At 35.7% G+C, this 19,087-nt stretch overlaps 3 protein-coding genes across 4 annotated transcripts; all 3 read left to right on the top strand.

Annotated features, from left to right (window-relative positions):
• The first annotated feature begins 5,603 nt into the window (after positions 1-5,603).
• Positions 5,604-11,767, top strand: LOC135948081 (fatty acid hydroxylase domain-containing protein 2-like). The gene is made up of 4 exons (XM_065497153.1): positions 5,604-5,811; positions 8,129-8,514; positions 9,404-9,597; positions 10,655-11,767. Exons 1-4 carry the CDS (start codon positions 5,778-5,780, stop codon positions 11,076-11,078), a joined length of 1,038 nt encoding a protein of 345 aa, XP_065353225.1. The 5' UTR covers positions 5,604-5,777; the 3' UTR covers positions 11,079-11,767.
• A 720-nt stretch (positions 11,768-12,487) lies between these two features.
• Positions 12,488-14,679, top strand: LOC135944072 (brachyurin-like). 2 transcript variants are annotated; one of them, XM_065490786.1, is made up of 6 exons: positions 12,488-12,923; positions 13,311-13,480; positions 13,607-13,803; positions 13,861-13,959; positions 14,188-14,336; positions 14,436-14,679. In XM_065490786.1, the coding sequence occupies exons 1-6, from the start codon at positions 12,885-12,887 to the stop codon at positions 14,487-14,489; spliced, it is 708 nt and encodes a 235-aa protein (XP_065346858.1). In that variant the 5' UTR covers positions 12,488-12,884; the 3' UTR covers positions 14,490-14,679. The 2 variants fall into 2 exon arrangements, with proteins under 2 accessions (XP_065346858.1, XP_065346848.1); XM_065490776.1 differs by having other exon boundaries at positions 12,775-12,923; positions 14,462-14,679.
• A 1,196-nt stretch (positions 14,680-15,875) lies between these two features.
• On the top strand, positions 15,876-19,021 carry LOC135934070 (fatty acid hydroxylase domain-containing protein 2-like). The gene is made up of 5 exons (XM_065475581.1): positions 15,876-16,405; positions 17,099-17,204; positions 17,562-17,671; positions 17,736-18,066; positions 18,528-19,021. Exons 1-5 carry the CDS (start codon positions 16,390-16,392, stop codon positions 18,961-18,963), a joined length of 999 nt encoding a protein of 332 aa, XP_065331653.1. The 5' UTR covers positions 15,876-16,389; the 3' UTR covers positions 18,964-19,021.
• Positions 19,022-19,087: the final 66 nt, after the last annotated feature.

Here is a 19,087-nt window from a genome sequence, read left to right as displayed (position 1 = left end):
GTGTTTTGATAATTGTTGGGCGGGAGAGGCGCGTAGTTGCACCGACAATCATTTGAGATAAATGAATATCTCCAACCTCGCTACTTGCTGGTTTGCACCTTTCCAGCATGCGTGATTTGGCTTCACTGGACGAATGTCTAGCGTTTCAAAAAAAGTCCTCGTGCGGAGGCAAGTGGCCCTTCAGTGGGCTGGGTCCCTGTGCGGCTTGGTGCGCCCATGTTATCCGCTCGCGGTGTCATTGGGACCCGGGTTTCAGCATTCGTGCTAGTGCAGTGCGCGCCCTTCCCGGTCCGAGAGGACAGGGATAAAAAGACCAAAAAAAAAAAAAACCAAAATTATCGCGTTATTAAATAGACAGTTTTTTTTCTCTAATATTCATCGTTGCAAAATTCTTATTTTAGTCATTTTCAATCCTTAATACGATTTTATATAAAAATTCAGACAAGTTTATGACAGCTCACGTTTTTTCACCCATATTGTTTGTTTGAGGTCACCAAAAATACCACTATATGATGAAATTCAGAGCAATAATTGAAAGCGTGATGTCTGCGATGTGAGTGCGACTGCGATGGGTTGTAAAAAAGTAGCAATGCTGGCCATGCTCAAAGAACAATACTTATTTTGCGTAGCATTTAAAATGCCAAAAGACCTGTTTCGCACAAAGGCGAAAGTAATATACATAATTTCAACATATAATATATTATGAAAAGCGGTCCGAGCATGGCATCTAGCCTTCCCTAGCCTTTCGCAAATAACTATGTAAGCAGAGATAAATAACTATCCAAGTTAAAGGCATTAAACCCTTAATTGTATCTGTTTTGTAGTTAACCCAATAAAAATTACACTTTAAAGCATTTTTTTACTGTTGGACACATCCACTCTTTGAAGCGAGGCAACATGTCTAATACTATGTATTATGTAGCTTTGCATTTCACAGTTTTCACAACCAATTTTGCATATATTGTAATGAGAGATGTCAATGCTTTGAAGTCAGTGATTATTGTGCGTGTAAATTAATTAAGCTATAAAAATGTGGGCAATAATGGCATATGTATGATTCCCTAATACGATCCCTAAACGATTATTCAACCACATCAGGATAAATGTCATTGAACTATTGCTAACCATTAACCAGACTGCATTCAGCTACTAATAATGCTAATTTTAATTGCTATTATTTTAATTTAAACAATTGTAAGCAATTTGGATAGTTAATAGAATTTATATTGAGGTATAACCAAAGATTAGCTGCAGTTAAACTTAAAAACGTTAAAAACTCTCTGTTTCCTGCAAAAAGTAGAAGTTTAAACAGAATACAAATCAGCGATAGATAGGTAATAAATACAGAGCAAGTAAAAATCTTTTTGATCTCGCTCTCATAAAAGCATACTGGTGATTCCGTACAAACATAAAGTCGGGTTCAAATTGATTCATAATTGTTATAGCACTTAACTTCAAAGCTTTCCTCAGCACTGCCGCACTAATTACAAAAGAGTCCTGCAGCGTCATTCGGTGGACCCCGATCCCGCCAAACATGCCAACATCATGAATTGTTGTAAAAAGCCACTGAAGTATATAGGACAGTTTTTGCACAGGTTGTTATGTGTATAAATTTAGAAATCTCCTCGTCAAATTATATCAATGTCTGCAGCACTGAAAAAATTGTTGAACATAATTTAATTATCTTTCTGATTTGTGTGTGTATTTGTTTATACACCATTAGAATCCTAGTGGTGGGTATTTTTCAAGACCATAAGAACAAAAAAAATGTAATGTGTAATCAATATTACTCGGCTTTCGGTTTTAACAAACAAAAATTTTGGGACCCAGTGAGCTCATAGCCCACGGAAAGTGTGAATAGAGATTTAAAAAAGATGCAAAAGTTTGTGTTTGTCATGGATCACATGATCTAAATTTGAGCATTAAAAATGATTTTATATTGGATATTAAAAAATAACTGTTTCAAACTCATAGAATTAATGCTCGGGTGGAGCATGATTAATTTACCCTAACAAACAATCCCTGTCCCTTTAAATAATTTTATTGTCTTGGTCGGAGGGAGGAGTTTTAGATGCCTGGAGGAAAGCCACGACTTTTCTATATATAGAAATGCATGCGAAGAGCTCATTAAGGTCAATACATGTGCGGCATCTATTTCATAAGATTTCATTTTTTTCTGTACGTGCATTCCAAATCCCTAATGAATTAATAACATGTTATTTATAATTTTTTTGATCACATTTTCTCCAGTGGTTGTAGGCATAAAATTCTGTAAAAATCTTGTGCAACCGTTTGTGGGCCAGCTGCACTTTCATTTCTCCTGCATTGATAAATTTAAATCTGGCAAGTATGAAAAAAGCACGTAGCAATTTTTGAAACCACATCGTGTTCGTCTGTGGTCAAATATTCGGGAGGTGCCGAAATCCATGGAAAAGTATTATTATACAACTGTCGGCGCGCCAGCTTCACTTTCATCTCTTCCTGCACCAATCATCTCAATCGGGTCACAAGAGATTTTTTTATCGAATTTCGTGATTGTTCAGAAAGTTCATCTATCCGCGTGAATATACGCAACCCAAGAGCATTACAAACAAATTGGAGCCGCGAAGGAAGAGCAAATAGAAAAGCCCCTGACTGCCGCAGACCGCGCGACCCACTTGTCACACTAAACTGTCTTTTTTATATTACTTTTACTATATTATAGGCTTTTGGAGATGACGAAATTTCAAGCGCGATCCTTTAACCTGTCTTTTCACTGTGTTTGATTTACAAACGCAAGAGGTATACTTTCATGTTGCAATCTGGGAATTTTTCAACAGTTTCATATCACAGACTCATTTAACTAATGTTTGAATTGGAAAATTATTAATTGACTTTTCACATAATAATATATTTATGACAAATTGTAAGATTAAGCTTGCATTAGATTTAAATCATTTAGCAGGTGTAATTTGGCCAAAAGCTTGAGCAATGTATGCACGCAGTGAGAGCGTGTTGGATATTATTTTTCAGCTCGCGTAAATATGCATTGCTGTGCTCGGACCAGATCTTTTTTAGTTTGAGATGAATGATTACGTCTTTGTGGCGTTCAAACGGATATCGAACGTTCACAAGAGAAATAAATATTGATCCTTTCTTGTGCTGTTGGACCTTAATGTTTGGATTTAAATTATCCCATAACGATATTGTTAGCAATTGAGAGCTTTCAAGGATTGGTAAAGACAAGTCACCGGTCGTCGTGAAAAAATATAATTGATCGTTTTTATTATGTATTATGAAGCAACTAAAATGCACGAAGAAGAGATGTGTAAGTCGAAGTATTTTCCACAAGGCTAATTTACGATCAGTTTTCATATATGACAAACGATTTTTATTGATATTTAAAAAACCATTAATAACGTTATTTTATGATGGGTACACATTAATTTAAGTAATTTTCCCTCGATCATGACTATTAAATCCTTTTCTGAATAAAAGTAAGAGTATTTTGTTTCGATCAAAGATAATTTTAAAAAAATCAGATTGCTAATTGAATTTTCTTATTTGAAAGTGTCTAAAAATAATTTCAAACTCGCTATTCCTCTGTTGTTCTTCACTAATACCGACAAATAATGATTAATTCTTCAATTATTAATCTGTATTCGTCTCGATTAGTCAAGAACACCAGAGGAATAGCTAGTTTGGAATTATTAATTTCACAGGTATTCTAGCAATCGCAATAGTACTCATCACCTTTTAATTCCTACAAGTATTTTATTAATCACCATATGAATCATCTTGCTAAAAAGAGACATTACAACCTTCATTCTCTTATCCGTCGCATTTTATGAAAAACAAAATTTTCTGGAGAAGCTGCGCTGCAGCGTGATTATTAACACATCATTACTCTCTGTACAACAAGCTTGTATTCTTTAAAGAAACACAAAACAGCACTTCTCCTCTTTCTACGAAAAATTCCAAGGTCTTGACTGCCATCTTAAGAAATGTTTTCTGTGAACTCGAATCTCCTAATCTGACAAGCAGACCCATTCGAAGGTAAGTCTCGCATAATAACAACTTGCAAGATATGTAAGTGTTAAAAGACTTCCTAGTCGCAAAAACCGATCAGCATGCCAACCAAAAATTAATATATTTTATCTTCATCAGAAAAATTTGCCCTGCAGAACCATAACGACCATTATTATTTTGAAACAAGATTTCACTTTTTTTCGCATGCATTTTATAAAGTGGATATGTAGTTTCTAGAATAATTTAGAAATGCATTTCTGCGTGAGCCCTGGGCCAAGGAATTACTGGCACCTAATCAAACCTTAATAACAGAGCAGAGATGAACAATTGAGAGGAGATGAGCCTCAGGAGCTATTATATTGTTCTTTTTATTTTGCAATCCAATCGGTTACTGGTCGTGACATTTTTTTGACGTCTTCTTGGCTGCTTTGCTCAACTGTCAAATTCTATTACTTTTTGCTAAAAATTAGATTCAATTCACGTCAGTTTGGTTTCCAGCTTAAGCTCTATTTAATTAAAATACAAGCACAAATTTTATAAAGTGGGGGAAAGCTTTAGGTTTTGTTTCAAAATTTAACTGCAAAAAGGCTTTGCGGTGGCAATGGTGTTCATTCACGAGACTAGGCTAATTCCTTTGTTGAGCTGATTTCCAATATGCTATGATAGGTGCTCAATTCATGGCTCCTAGAAGGATCTACCTTTCTGATTTACAGAAAACATTCCATGAAAAGCTATCGCTGTCTTCCAATGATGTGCCTCTAAAATAATATTATGCTATACTTATTCCTTAGATTGTTAACAAGTAAAAAATTAGTATCCTAATATTAATTTTCAATCTTTAAATTTGAATCAACTAAGTTCACAAAGATTTTTCTAGGTTATCTATAACACCACCACGTGATACGCAGCATGAAGTTGAGTTGAAAATTATTATTGTGTACAGCGTGCACAGGGAAAAAAGAAAAGCTAAATCAGATACTAATCCAAACTAAACCAAAAGAGAAAAAAAATTAATAGCGAGTTCAGCTCAGGTTGCATTTTTTAAAAGTCATCCAACATCAAAGTGCATCGTATATGAAGTGAATTTCCAAGTCTCTTAAATTTTATCTTTTAGATATTTTTTTATTCAAATTATTATTTTTAGCTCAGGGATCCGACACAATATTTTTCTTTCATTGTTGTGGAAGAAAATATTTTACATTATTCTACAGTCGTTTTAACATTAACTTTCTACTCGATTGATTGTATGTCCCTTGATTATATAGGAATCTGATCAAAAGATCTCGATTCAATGTGGTTGCGGCTGAATTGTCCTACCGCAGCTCTGACAAAACTGGCGATATAATTAGACTGTACTTTTTTCATTGTGTGTTGCACCAAAATGGAAGATAAACATTTCAACCTTTGCATCTATATATAACGGTCTGAAAAGTGCGATCCTTGGTGCACGTAGCCAGTTCGTAATCTAAGTTGTCCTTTTTATTATCGTGCGAGCACGTGTTTCAATAATAGAGTAAATTTTCAAGAGCATCAAGAAGGACAGTAGTACGAGTTGCTGCGCTATTCCGAGCTGCAGTTCGCGCTTTTGCTATAATGTGCGCAGCGCGTGCTTTATTTTATGGTGGGGAGCTCTCATCACTGACAGAGCTACAGTATTTCTGTTGAGGATTTGCTGGACTGAGAGAGACCGACGGAGAAAGGGTTAAGAGAGGAGAGAAGAGAATAAGGCGATCAAAACAGTTAGTCGACGGAACGGCGTTCAAAACAACATGCAGCGAACCGAAGAGAAGAGCTCCTCCACAGGTTAGCACGCCGGTATAATTTTAGTAATGATTGTTTTTTCTCATTTTGGACTGTACGATATTGATTGTTCTTTGAATAGGACTTATGTCATTTTTAGAAAGCGGACTGTTCTTCAAAATGAGAATACACACCAATTTTCTTTTTTAAATAGATATTTAGGCACATGCATTATTGTGATATTTTGAAACAAATTATAAAATGGGAATCAATCATTGGGATTTCTAATTTAATAACAATAAAGTAAATTCCTGTATTATTTTGTCTAGCATATAATTGAGTTTTTTCTTTTTTGCCGGCCAAATAAAAAAAACCGATATCAAAGAAGCAAATTTAACTTTTGAAATTATAATAAATAAGAAACAAAATTGTTTACAAAATTTTCACTAATGATAATTACAAGAAAAGTAAAGAATTTAATTTCTGCTATTGCTTATCCTGGCATTTTATTTGGTGGAAGGATCTTTGGTTAGAAAAGTAATCAAGCAAACGCCCAAATAAAGCAGTGCATTTTGCTCTTTGAGAAGGAATAAACGTGAATAACAGCATTATTTGACTCTGTCAAAGAGAAATGCCAATATGTGCTTATATATTAGCACATAAACTGCCCGTTAGCAAAAATCCTTTGTCAATAATTTAAAATCCAAGACACTTCAATACTAGGTAGGATGAGAATTTCTTGAAAAAATATGGTTACTAAGCAAATTGAAAGCAGCATTTTGTTTTGAAAATTTCCTAACATGTTGTTTATTCAACGCTTTTATAATTAAAGTTTGATTTTCCACGTGACCTTGTTCTCTGGAGTGTAAATAGCTTGAGCATTTTACCATTAGATTTCATGATAGCCGTTATCCTCATCATCCACAATTACAAACACGCTAGGAGCAATTCTCTGTTAGCATATTAGTCACCGCTCTCTTTCCACTGTCACGCATCACATCAGTTTTGCTCAATGAAGTTTTATGCAAGTAAACCGCTCAATTGACATTGAAATCGCAATAAATTTGGTGTTCGAATCTAGATTGCAACAAGACCGCACTTAAAATCGCAATCGAGCCGATTTTGCGGAAGCGATTGTTTTTTTGTTATTTTTTCTTTGAAACAAATGAGGAATTAAGTGACAATATTCATACCAATTTGGTCCGTTACGAAAATCAATAATTTGAAAATGGAGATTGAAAAATATAATCCAGTGTATAGCCGGATGTATAATTTGCACAAAAATTTAAAGGGTGTTTAAGAGAATAGAGGATTAGGAGAGCAAAATTTATCTCAAAATGTGAATCGAAGAACGAATATTTTCAAATTAGAGTGATTAATTGGGGATCCTAAACATAACCTAAAATTTACATTTTGTGGGACACACCGTATTTTGAAAAGTGAAACAGAGCAAGGTTATCTCTTGAGTTTCAATTTTGAATATTTTCCATATTTTCATAATAATTAATAGTTAGATCTTGGGTAATTTATTTAAACGCTTCCTTTTTGTTTATAAGAGATTAGGAAATGATTTTATTTGTGATCTTAAGCAGCATTAAACCGGTTTTTCTTCGCGTCGCAGACACTAAACAAGTGAAACCATATAAACGCACATGCATAATTTATTGTGCCCTCTGACACCTTCGAAGCCACTCCCTTAAGGCAAGCTCAACAATAAGTGAAATAATGAACCTATAATTTAACGTCACTCAATCAAGTCCGGTGAAAAAATCATCCTTCCTCTCTATAAGTTCTGCTGAAGCATCGTTCGTCACTTCACAAGCGGCCAACCTATAGATAACACTTTGAGGCCAATATAGGCACTTGTTCTGTGGTGCGCGTGAAGATTATCAATGATGCGTTCGTTTCTAAAGTCCATCATTGTACATCAAAGAAAAACACGATAACAGAGCTTGTTATCACTAAAAAAGCATAAATGCGCCACGGGTGTATACATACACAAATCTTTGGAGAGCTGAACGACCTTGACGCCATTTTTCAGCTTCATTTACATTAAATCACAGCGGGGTTTTATAGGTAATTCCAATAATTTAGATTGCTAATCAAGCGAGAGCTGCTTGCTATGGTGGCGTCGATGGGACGAGTTTTTCGTCGCGTATATATTTTATTGAACGTGGTCAATTTTTTTCAGGGACAAAATAAACGTAAGAGGGATTTTTTAAAAATAAAGCATTGGAAGAAAAATTACAATTATTAAGATCACACGTTGAGGAAGATTGTACATTTACTAAAAAAAAAATATTGTCATCTAACTAATATAGACGGATTCATCAAACTGACTGGTGAAACAAATAAATCTATTCAAACTATTATTTTCCAGATCTGAAAAAAGAAACGCGGCCAAACCTGATGTTACCGGGTCACACACGGCCTGGCGGCCGCCTCTTCATAGAGGTCTTGAGCGAGTACCTTCACGAAACGGCCGCAATCCTGATTTCCTTTTTGATTGCTCGAAATTCCCTGGCATGGTTGCTGCAAACAGTTTTCGGTCTTGATTCCGATTTCTGGCAGCTCAAATGGCAGCAAATAGTGGACAGCAATATAGATCCGAAATTCTACTTCATTTATGGAGGCATGGCTGTAACGCTGTGCGTCTACTGGATTTGGGGCGGATTCTACTGCATCCTCGACTGGTCAGGCTTATTCTCTAAGTACAAAGTGCAGCCAGACACCAACCAGCCCCCGAACTCAGAGAAATTCTCAAAGGTACTTGCTAATATCATCAAATAATTCAATAATTCATGGAGATCAAATCATAGGACAAAATTTTAATTACAATAAATAACAAAATACTATTTTTATTTATCAGACTCACAACACTATGAAAACAATATTTTTTACATGAAATAACGCTCAAGTTTGTTCTGGATGAAAATTTCAATATGATATTCATAATCTTCTCTTAACAGCATTTGCTGCAAACAGAAAAGTAAGCATGGCAGACAAAACGAGTAAATAGATATAATGCTTGTCCATCTAAAATATTCGCGCCAGTTTATATTCAATTATTTTTCGGTCTCATAAACATCAGCACAGTCCTATATTAGTTGTCTATTTTTAGTGCCGCATAATTATTTTGGCCTCAGGAGTAATTTTTTTGCAACCTTAATATCCAAACGTTGGAGTTTTTTTTTTCAAATTTCTTGATGGAGCATTATTTTTTTGGCACATATAACTTTACAATTAGTTGCAGCTTCCTTGGTATTTAGCGAAATGTTTTTTCCGTATTCTAACTGAGTAGGAAACTTCTGTAGAAGTCTGATATTCTGTAGAAATGCGGAAAATACAACAGCTCGCTAGACACCAAGGAAGCTGCAATAAGTTAATTTCACTAAAAAATCTTAATTTATATTTTAAATATATCGGCCTTCGGCATACCCAATTTTGTCATTCCTGTTAAACTTTTTATACCTTTTATTCAACCAGATATTTACATAAAAGGAGTTGTTGCTTTTAGCCAAAGGAAAAAAGAGAAAAAACAGATAATTGCACTATAAGATTTCCGTGTGGTCTTGATACAGGCAATAAAGCAGCCGTCATTTATGAAGTTAATGATCATATTTCACAAAATTACCGCCAATTTTTCTTATTGCAGGCTGTGCTCCATGTACTGTTTAACCAGTTTGTAGTGGGAATCCCGGTGGCCTACGCTGGCTTCTACCTGACTCAAAACAGCGGCAAGCTCCTGACACCCGAACAATTGAGAGTCCTTCCATCCTTTTATAGAGTCTTGCTGGAATTGCCATTCCACATTTTTTGTCAAGAAGTTGGATTTTATTATAGCCACAGGTTTGTTTTAAAATTCATCGTGCGCATTGCTTCCTACTAAAGAAACTAAAAATACTTGTTTTCCTCATTATCAAAGTCACACACCACTCATTCATTAATCACTTCTCTCCTGCGTTAATGAAGCGTGCTCCAAAAATTGTCACTTACGCAAAATTAATTTCTTTAATATCCAACGATCATTTGGATATCCCTCATTTCGTATGAAAATCACAAAATCTGAAGTTGATGACCATCTATTCTCATTTTCTATTACACAAAATGATAAATAATACAACGAAGATATATATGTATATCTTAAAAAGAATGGGAAATGTTTCCTGTAATGGAAATCAAACTTGGACTGATCCTTGAAAGAGGGGAGATGTTGAATTTCACTTTTCTTGACAAGCCACGATTTCCATTGCAGAAAATGCCTTCCATGAGGGTTAATTTCCTTACATTAAAAAAGGGAAAGGTATGGTTAAAATTATAATATACTTGTTTTTCTTGTTTAAATTCATACTAAAAGCAATATTTGAAAATTTATAGCATACATGAATGAGCATATAGAAAAGAGGCTCGCAAAAGCCTGCTTTTTTCGGGGAAACCCACTGACTTGTAAAAAATTGTTTTTTGCGGGAATTTCGTCAATTTTTCGCGTTTTTTATAACATTTAGCGGATCAAATATTTTAATGAGACTCATCCTAAAGAGCTTTACTATTCGTATGGACAAATGAAATAATTAAGAGATCCTTTCTATCTCTAATACATTTTCCAAACTTTTTACCTCACGTCAACCGAGCTAACAATATTCGCTGGTTTCTAGTTCAACGATATTTTGAAAATTACAATCGCAGAATACCATATCTAAACATTTTCCCCACAAATATCAGTGGGTAATTTTTTTATATCTCGATGTATCATGATTTGATATTTATTATCAACGTCAGACTATTTTCCAAAATTTAACTTTCAACCTTTTCTCCTGAATGGTCGGTTGGCCACACGGCAAAAGTGGGCTTCATTGGAAGTGAAAGCGTGCCATTATGCTGTACTCATAGCAGGCTTGCTTCGCAGGTTGCTGCACCATAAGGCGATCTACAAGTACATCCACAAGAAGCACCACGAATGGACAGCACCGATCGGCATCATGGCCGTGTATGCCCACCCTCTGGAGCACGTTCTGTCCAATATGGTGCCCGTGATCATTGGCCCGTCGCTGCTGAGCTCGCATCCCGTGTCCGCGTGGTTCTGGTTTGCCTACGCGATTTTCCACACGATCAACACGCACTCGGGCTACCACTTGCCGTTCATCCAATCACCCGAGTTCCACGACTATCACCACTTCAAGTTCAACCAGAACTTCGGCGCCATGGGCCTACTGGATCACGTGCACGGCACCGACGCCCAGTGGCGCCAGACCAAGTCCAAGCAGCGGCACATCTCGCTCTACAGCTTGATGCCAGTGCGAAATATGATCCCTGACGGAAAGGGCGAGTGATTGGCGACCTTTTCCAAGGCACAGACAGTTGGGCGTTGAAAAATGCTGTCGTATCATTAGAATTGTTACCTTGTAACTCCACTCAGAGCTTGTTAATTGGTTTGAAATACGCAAAATAGCGCGTTACGTAATTACAGGAGATGAAGTCGAGCGACACTACCACTAAAATATACTAATTTCTATTTTTATTTTATGGTACTAAGTTTACTGTGATGATATAAGCTTTCCCATAAAAGTTATCGATTGATGCACAAGCATACTTATTTTTTTGGGTTAATCAAACTGTGATATTTATCAAATTTGTCTTCCATATTGCTCAAATCATACAAAATTGATACGGATACTATTAATGGAAAAGAAAATGGAGCATTGATTTTATTTTAAAATCTTTTGTGTGATTTTATGCAACATTTACGCATGAACCGAAATTTGACTTCAAAGAATTTTATTACTCGCCAAGACATCAATGTTTTTTTCACTAGTCGATTAAAAAAATAATTCAACCCCTAAACATATATTTGTATATCGGAACGCATTTTGCTAGAGCACTTAGTAAATATGTACTCAAAATCAAATCAGGTTGAATCAAAACAATAATGTACATAATTATAGCTTTTAGGAAACATTTTATTGTAACTATAGATTTATGAAATACGCGTATTTCAATAAATTTACTACTTATACAAAAAGAGTGTGCTAATTTGAACCAATCCAAATCAAATTCTTTTTAAAATATTAATGGCGTTTACTTTTCCCAATGACAGTCACGTTTGGAAATGTAAATTAATATATGACCTTAAAACTAATTTGGTTCCATGATTTATCTGATTTATCTAAAATGCATTTCAACCTGTTTTTTTAATCCTAAGTAAGCCATCAGATGGTTAAAAAATCTCACTTATGAAAAAATGATACATTTGTTATTTCACTTGCGAAAAATTCGCTGACACTCTTGATTAAAACGTACCATTATCCCTATAACCACTCTACATATTTATCCCATTCTACTGTCAAAAGATAGGAGTAATTTTTCACTTACTATAAAATTACATATACATATATCCTGCAACAGACTGGGACTCTGTTGTGTGGTTCAGAATAATGAAGAATAAGAATATTAGTTCAAATTGAGATCATAGAAAGTGTTCAAGGAATTGGTCTGTGCTCTCACCATCAGCATTTCTAATTGTTCTGCCCACCACTGTTCATTTCATCAAGTCTAGTAATTTTTCAAGATCACTAATCAAGTCCGATTTGGTTTGCAAAAATGTGTTATCATTCATCGAATATTGATATTAAACAAGTGTTTTCCTGAAGTTGTTTAGGTTCATCTTTGTTTATTGTTATGGGCCAGTAGGGCAACTTTGCATACATATTATCAGCAAAGTAAAATTTTCCTTATGATATTTTCTCTTTTCACCTGAAAGGTTAGTGACCTAAATAATTATCCTCGGCAGAGAAGCAATCGTTTTATCTTTTTTGTGCTATCTAAAAATGTCGACTAAATTTGAATTCCGTGACAACTGATAAAGTCATATTCCTGTTGCTCATTTTCATGCAAAATTCATCATACTTTGTGAGTATGCCAATTTTCCTTGTTCTTGTTCTTGTAAATCAGTGTTCTGCTATCAGGGTGCATGCACAAAAGTTGTCACATGGACAATAATATATGGCATTAAGCCAACGCATCGTTGTATTGTTCATTCTTCCATCGCACTATCAACATTAAAACGATACATGCGAAATAATGCTATATAAGGGGTAGCAAAAAATGAAGAAAACAATTTGTAGTGTTTTGCCATTGCAATGAACCACTTGCTAGTACTTTTTCTTCCACTGCTCCAAGTAAGTATCTTAAAATTTCGATTATTTTGTTAAGGATTTATCATATTCTTACATCAGCATTCAAATTAATATTGGGATGAAAATATGCGTTATTAAGAAACTGAAAAATTGAGATTATTTTTATGGAAAAAGAAAATGGCCGTTTGTATCGAAAAGAACGTTGGAACTGACAAAAAAGAGGAGAGACTCGTACCTCATACTTTTGGGAAAGGTCGCTAGCTTGCGACCAATGTGAGCCAATGGAAATCAATAATAACTGAAATGGGATTATTTGAAATAGGAAAACACACAATGTGTCATATTACGTTAAATTATTGAACATATATATCAATAAACAATTTGAAATGCAAGCCGGGAATCATTTTGTATTCAATATTCGAATTGCAGCTTGCAAGTGTTAATGGAGCAGATCTGCCCACTGCCAAGATAATAAATGGAACAATTGCGAATGACACTCAATTTCCTTGGCATGTGTCTGTATTTGTCAACGGCACCTTTACGTGTAGTGGTTCGCTGATCTCACCTCGATGGATTTTGACAGCTGGGCATTGCATTGGGTAATATTTTTATTTTACATAAACTGTAAGATTTTGTAGGAAAAATCATAAAAGTATTAAGTCGTAGAAATTAGAATATCTCTCTGTCAGCATATTAGACTATCACATTTCTTGAATGTTCTTCAGGCCTGGAAACTTCTCAATCCGCCTTGGTGCCACCAAAAGAGAGGAATTTGACGAAGGGACTATGGTGTTCAGTATTCCACCGGCCAATATATTTAGGCATCCAAATTTCAGTTCAACTGAGACTTCCCTTAGAAATGATATTGCCATGATTAAGTTGCCTATCGGAATCACTTTTCCTACGAGGCCTGTAAAGAACGGTGTGTACAGCGATTGAAATGTAAATTTTTAAATGATATTCATTCACTAATTTGCAGCAACAATTGCTGTGATCAAACTGCCTAGCGTATCGGCCAAGAGGAAAACTTACGTTGGAGAAAAAGCTATAATGAGTGGCTGGGGACAATTCGAGGAAGGTAGGGATGAATATATCCGCTGTCACTAAAACAGCACCAAACGTGTCAATTTTCATCTCTTTTCAGTAGATTAAAAATACTTACCATTTGTAAATAGAAATGGTGATAATTAGCTAATAAAAATATATTTTTTTAGATATTAGGCTTTTGTAGGAATGGCGGACCATTTGCTGAAATTAACGATTAAATTATTAGCACAATTTAACTTATTCCAACCACTCGCTACAGATGGTGATTTCAGCGATGTTTTAAACTGGGCCATCAATCCGGTGATCGCCAACGCGGATTGCCAAGCGAAATTCAGTAGCCTTGGATTGAACTATGTGTATAATGGCTCAATCTGTACATCTACATCCTCTCTGACTGGGACTTGCGAAGTAAATATTTTTTATATTTTTTGATGATGGTCCTTATTTAATATAATTCTATCGTTTGTTGCAATAGCAAAATTACTTACATAATTATGCATCATGCAGGTTCATTTATATATGGAACATTATAGGGTGATGATGGCGGTCCACTCGTTGTGATGGGCTCTGACAAAAAATACACCTTGATTGGGGTGGCTTCGTTTGCAAACGTCCCCACTTGCATAGATGGCTACAGTGGCTTTGCCAGGGTCACTTTCTTCCTCGATTGGATACAGAAAACCTTAAGAAAGTAGTTTTGCTATAATATGTGAGCCATTACTCTATTGGAAAAATAAAAAATGTATATTCATCTGAATATCTTAGACTTTATTTTAACTGGAGCTGTTGCGTCCAAAATAACCTGTTACAAACTTCCTTCGAAAGCGCTAGAAAAATGACGTGAGACTTATACTCAAGGTAGAAATGCAGATGGGCTAAATGCTTGAGGAAAAAGTGGGAGCTCGCGGTATGTTTATCAACAAACCGGTCAGAGGCGACGGCCCGCCGCACTCTCTGTGCCCCTCGCAGATGACGGCTCCCGGCTATGGCATGTAACCTAACTGGCGCATTGCTCAGGCGCTAATAACCAGAGAAACTGACTCATTTTCTTAAGCGGAATGACGCCAAATAAATTGTTGCTCACAAGCGTAAACACTCTTATGAGATAATGCAGATTTCCTTTCTCCTTTCGAGATATGAGCGATTGAAATAATTAAAATCCCCTCACGCGTTAAATTCTTTCTGTAGAAGCGACGGTGCTAAGTTGTAATTAATTATTACGAAAACAGTGAATGCGCTTCTTGTAGCACTGCTCTGATTGTTAAAGATCTACACTTTTCTTTTCTTTTCCGGTGCCGAGCAATTGCTAGTGCAAACTACGTCTATGTTCCTGTTTTATTTTACGCCTGATGAACAATATTTTGCTATTAGAAATTTCATTAAGGCAAAAATAATTCAGTTTAAAAAACTGATAACCCAGAGCTTCTAATTTATTTGAAAATATCGTTAAATTTCCTTCAAGGATCGTCGAAAATAAATGGAACCAAGCAACTCGAGCAAGCACTGACAAGACGATCATGTTTTTAAGAGAACAATTATTTTAAAACTACAAAAAATTAACGCACCCAAGCGTTGTGCATAAAAACATAATATATTATTCTTTCACACCATTTTCCCTGGACACGACTTCTTATAACAAGCTGAAAACGGAACATTATAAAATTTAAAGAAAATAATTATTATATACATACATATAATATATTATGTGTTTATTTATTATATTATATACATATAATATATACTGAAAAAATAAGTTGCATTTTTTGCAAAAAGTGTATGCACTATGTACTATGATTTTATGAATAATCTAGAGCAACGTAATTGAAAAAGAGTCACACCCGCAGGCAGTGGCATGCAGTGTTATTAATAAAACTGGATTGAAGTGTATTTGCATATACTATGTATTACTCCGAGATCGCTGGAGCTCCTCTCACCGATATTATTATGTCACTCTGTGTTACGACTTTTTATGATTTAGAGAGCAGGAAACGATGTGGAAGAGTAATTTTGCGCGCACTCCTAAACCGCACTGCAAAAACAACGAGTGTGCGCCGTGTGCGGTCAAGGTGATTCACGCAGCTTTGTCAACTTTCCTCAAAGAGCTGCAATTTCGGCTTTAGAGTAAAATTGCGATTTTTATCCTGCGGTTGACCATGTTTCGCGCGACAATTTCTCCGAGAGAAATTTTTCTCACACATTTTAGCCACCTCCCGCAGCTGGGGTGCACGGTTCAGTGAGAAAAGGCGGCCTTTGAATATTGCCGGCCTCTGTGCAGAAGCGGGGACCGAATTTTGCTCTGGGAAGCAGAACCACACTTTCGGTTTCGCGTCACAACATAGCACGCACCACTCTTTCTTGTATAATCGGAGGGAAGACTGTGAAGTAATTCCTTTCAGTTAAACACTTGCTAGTGGAGAACACACTAATCGTTCTTGTCGACGGTATAGTGAGTAGTTGCAAGATGACGAGTGAGAAAGGTAAGCGGCTTTTTAGAAGCTTTCTTAGAAAAATCTTTGCCTCCCACATTTTAAGTTACGATTTTAATATCAGTAAAATGAGTTAATTTGCTCCCAATAACAAAAAATTTTAGGTTATATACATATTCAAGTTATTCAATGGCGGTTGGGATGGAGTTTAATTTAACTTCTGCTTTCATCTAACGTACTAAAATAACTTTTATTTTACGCAAATTTTTTTCTCTTGCGTTCCTTGAGTTTGTTACTATTAAAAACGAACTATATTATTTATAAGTAAATTCCATGCCGAGATTTTCATTAATTTAGATTTTCTTTTTTAATTTTAATACGAATGAATGTATATAGTCTAAAAAATCAACAATTAAATATCACTTTCAGTTATAAGTACAATATCTGCCAAAAATGCCTTCCATCCGTGCTTAAATGTTAATTGTTTTTAATTTGCTTCATATAAAAACATCCCAATATTTTTGCTACTGAAAATGTTAATTCTATCAAGCGATGTGCATAATTATTTTTTTAATTGCTCATATCCTAGAAAATTGTCATAACAAGCACTATATTTAAGTACAATCATTTCTAAGTATTAAGTCACACTTTCATCTTCCACCCGAATTCTTTATAATACTCTCCGTGAATATAAACAGTTAATTTGGGCGTCTTTAACATAACTCGGGCATCATTGCATATCAGGTCAGAGAGCGACAGGAGTGCAGTGGCAGGTGGCCTTGTCTGAACTGCTGGTGTCTCTTCTGTCTATCGAACTGCACTTGCTGGCGATTAGCAACTCTCTCCGCTGGTGAGTGTGCGCCTCTATTAATCCGCCGCCGAGATCGATCTGCTTTAATTTGGATCAACCGCGCGCACTACTAACTAACAGAGCAACTACAAGTTTTCCATGTTGCGCAACGCAGGATCGCCGGCATCTAAATACACATTTTTGCAGTTCATCAACTTTGAATTTCAATAATGTAGAGAAGTGTGTCACTTATTACATAAGACAAGAATTTCTCCTTGGCAGATTTCCAATTCTTGCTATACAAGAAAATGCTTTTATTTATAAATAAAAATGATTGATGAATATTAGATTGGGCATTTCCGTGTTGTTTGATTAATTTATTCTCTTGGTCTGATAATTTGTTTCTCTCATATTTAGGTTCTTATACTCAGTTTTGCAAATTCCGAAAGACCTAATGGAGAACCTGTGGCAATACTCATTGGAAAAATACTCAACTCCTCAGGACCAGATGATCTTTCTAGTCACAGGTTGTTATAAAAAATCATATATGTAATTAACTGATATCAGCTATATAAATCAATCCGTGCATAGGCACAATTTTAGTGTCGCTGGTCGTCTATTGGCTGTGGGGCAGCTTTTACATCCTGCTTGACCTGACAGGGTGGCTCTCAAGTTACAACGTTCAGCCAGGAACAAACCAGCCCCTGAACCGCAAAAGACTAGCAAACACAATCCTGCAGGTGCTGATCAACCAGACTGTCGTTTCCTTCCCAGCCGCTGTTGCCGCTTTCTACCTGGCTGATTATACGGGCAATCTCTTGACATTTGACCAACTGAAAAGGGTGCCGCCCTTTTCTCAAGTGCTCATTGAGTTTCCTTTGCTCGTACTCTGCCACGAATTTGCATTTTACTATAGCCACAGGTATTTTTTTTATTAAACTGACGAAAACAACCCCTAGATAAGGAATTAATAATGTCTTGCTCTAAATTTGATCTTTAATATTTAAACAAAATTTCAAATAGCCTGTCTAAGAAAAAATTTGCTTTGATTTGTCCAAATTAAAAGTTGTCCTTATTTTAACAACATTAAAAATTATTAAAAAGACCTTATCTAATAATTTGAAAAATATCATCTGCAGTGTGAAATTTAATTTTAACTTATAAGAAATCACTTATCTAACAGTAAGAACCCCCTTCAATAATAAGATCAGTGTGAAGAGAATAAAAGGAGCCGGGCATATTTCATATTTTACAAGTTTTCATTGAAATGGTCTTAAAGTCAAGCTACCTCCAGCTTAAGTTTTAAAATTAAATTACTTCGAAAATATGTATTGATTTTTTTATACAAGATGACGAGGCATTAATTAAATTTCTCGTCGGTAGGCTTCTTCACCACGGTTTGCTGTACAAAATGATCCACAAGCGTCATCATCAATGGACAGCACCGATTGCAGTGATTGCCATCGACTGCCACCCCGTGGAGCACGTTCTCGCTAACGTGGGCCCCGTACTTGTGGGCCCGGCCATCGTGGGCTCCCACCCTCTAACGGCCTGGTTTTGGTTCTCCTACGTCACCTTCCAGACCCTGAATGGCCACTCAGGGTACCACTGGCCGTGGTTCCAATCTCCCGAGTTCCACGATTATCACCATTTGAAGTTCAACCAGAACTATGGCTCAATTGGCTTTTTGGATTACCTGCACGGAACGGACGCCAAGTGGAGAAAAAGTGTGCAGTTTAAGAGACATTTTGTGATTAATGGATTAAAACCGGCGACCCAAATCGTGCCAGTAAAAGGGTCACAAATTATTGTCGAATAAAGAAACGACAAAAAATCAATAAAATGCATGCATATACCTGAGCTTATGTATTTCCTATTATTTTGTAATATTTTAAATAAAAGCCATTAAAACAAGAATTAGTGCTCTAATTTCCTTTCTAATT

The sequence above is a fragment of the Cloeon dipterum genome, chromosome 1 (assembly GCF_949628265.1).
Source record: "Cloeon dipterum chromosome 1, ieCloDipt1.1, whole genome shotgun sequence".
NCBI lineage: Eukaryota > Metazoa > Arthropoda > Insecta > Ephemeroptera > Baetidae > Cloeon > Cloeon dipterum.
This window is presented reverse-complemented; position numbering and strand designations above follow the sequence as displayed.

What these genes read in the sequence shown, in the direction of transcription:
- LOC135948081 (XM_065497153.1), top strand. Translation starts at nt 5,778, where the DNA reads ATGCAGCGAACCGAAGAGAAGAGCTCCTCCACAG. An exon ending in ACTCAGAGAAATTCTCAAAG is followed by an intron (nt 8,515 to 9,403) that starts GTACTTGCTAAT and finishes TTCTTATTGCAG; the next exon opens with GCTGTGCTCCATGTACTGTT. An exon ending in GGATTTTATTATAGCCACAG is followed by an intron (nt 9,598 to 10,654) that starts GTTTGTTTTAAA and finishes CTTGCTTCGCAG; the next exon opens with GTTGCTGCACCATAAGGCGA.
- LOC135934070 (XM_065475581.1), top strand. An exon ending in ATTAGCAACTCTCTCCGCTG is followed by an intron (nt 17,205 to 17,561) that starts GTGAGTGTGCGC and finishes TCTCATATTTAG; the next exon opens with GTTCTTATACTCAGTTTTGC. An exon ending in GATGATCTTTCTAGTCACAG is followed by an intron (nt 17,672 to 17,735) that starts GTTGTTATAAAA and finishes ATCCGTGCATAG; the next exon opens with GCACAATTTTAGTGTCGCTG.
- LOC135944072 (XM_065490776.1), top strand. Translation starts at nt 12,885, where the DNA reads ATGAACCACTTGCTAGTACTTTTTCTTCCACTGCTCCAA. An exon ending in TTTTTCTTCCACTGCTCCAA is followed by an intron (nt 12,924 to 13,310) that starts GTAAGTATCTTA and finishes TTCGAATTGCAG; the next exon opens with CTTGCAAGTGTTAATGGAGC. An exon ending in CTCTGACTGGGACTTGCGAA is followed by an intron (nt 14,337 to 14,461) that starts GTAAATATTTTT and finishes GGAACATTATAG; the next exon opens with GGTGATGATGGCGGTCCACT.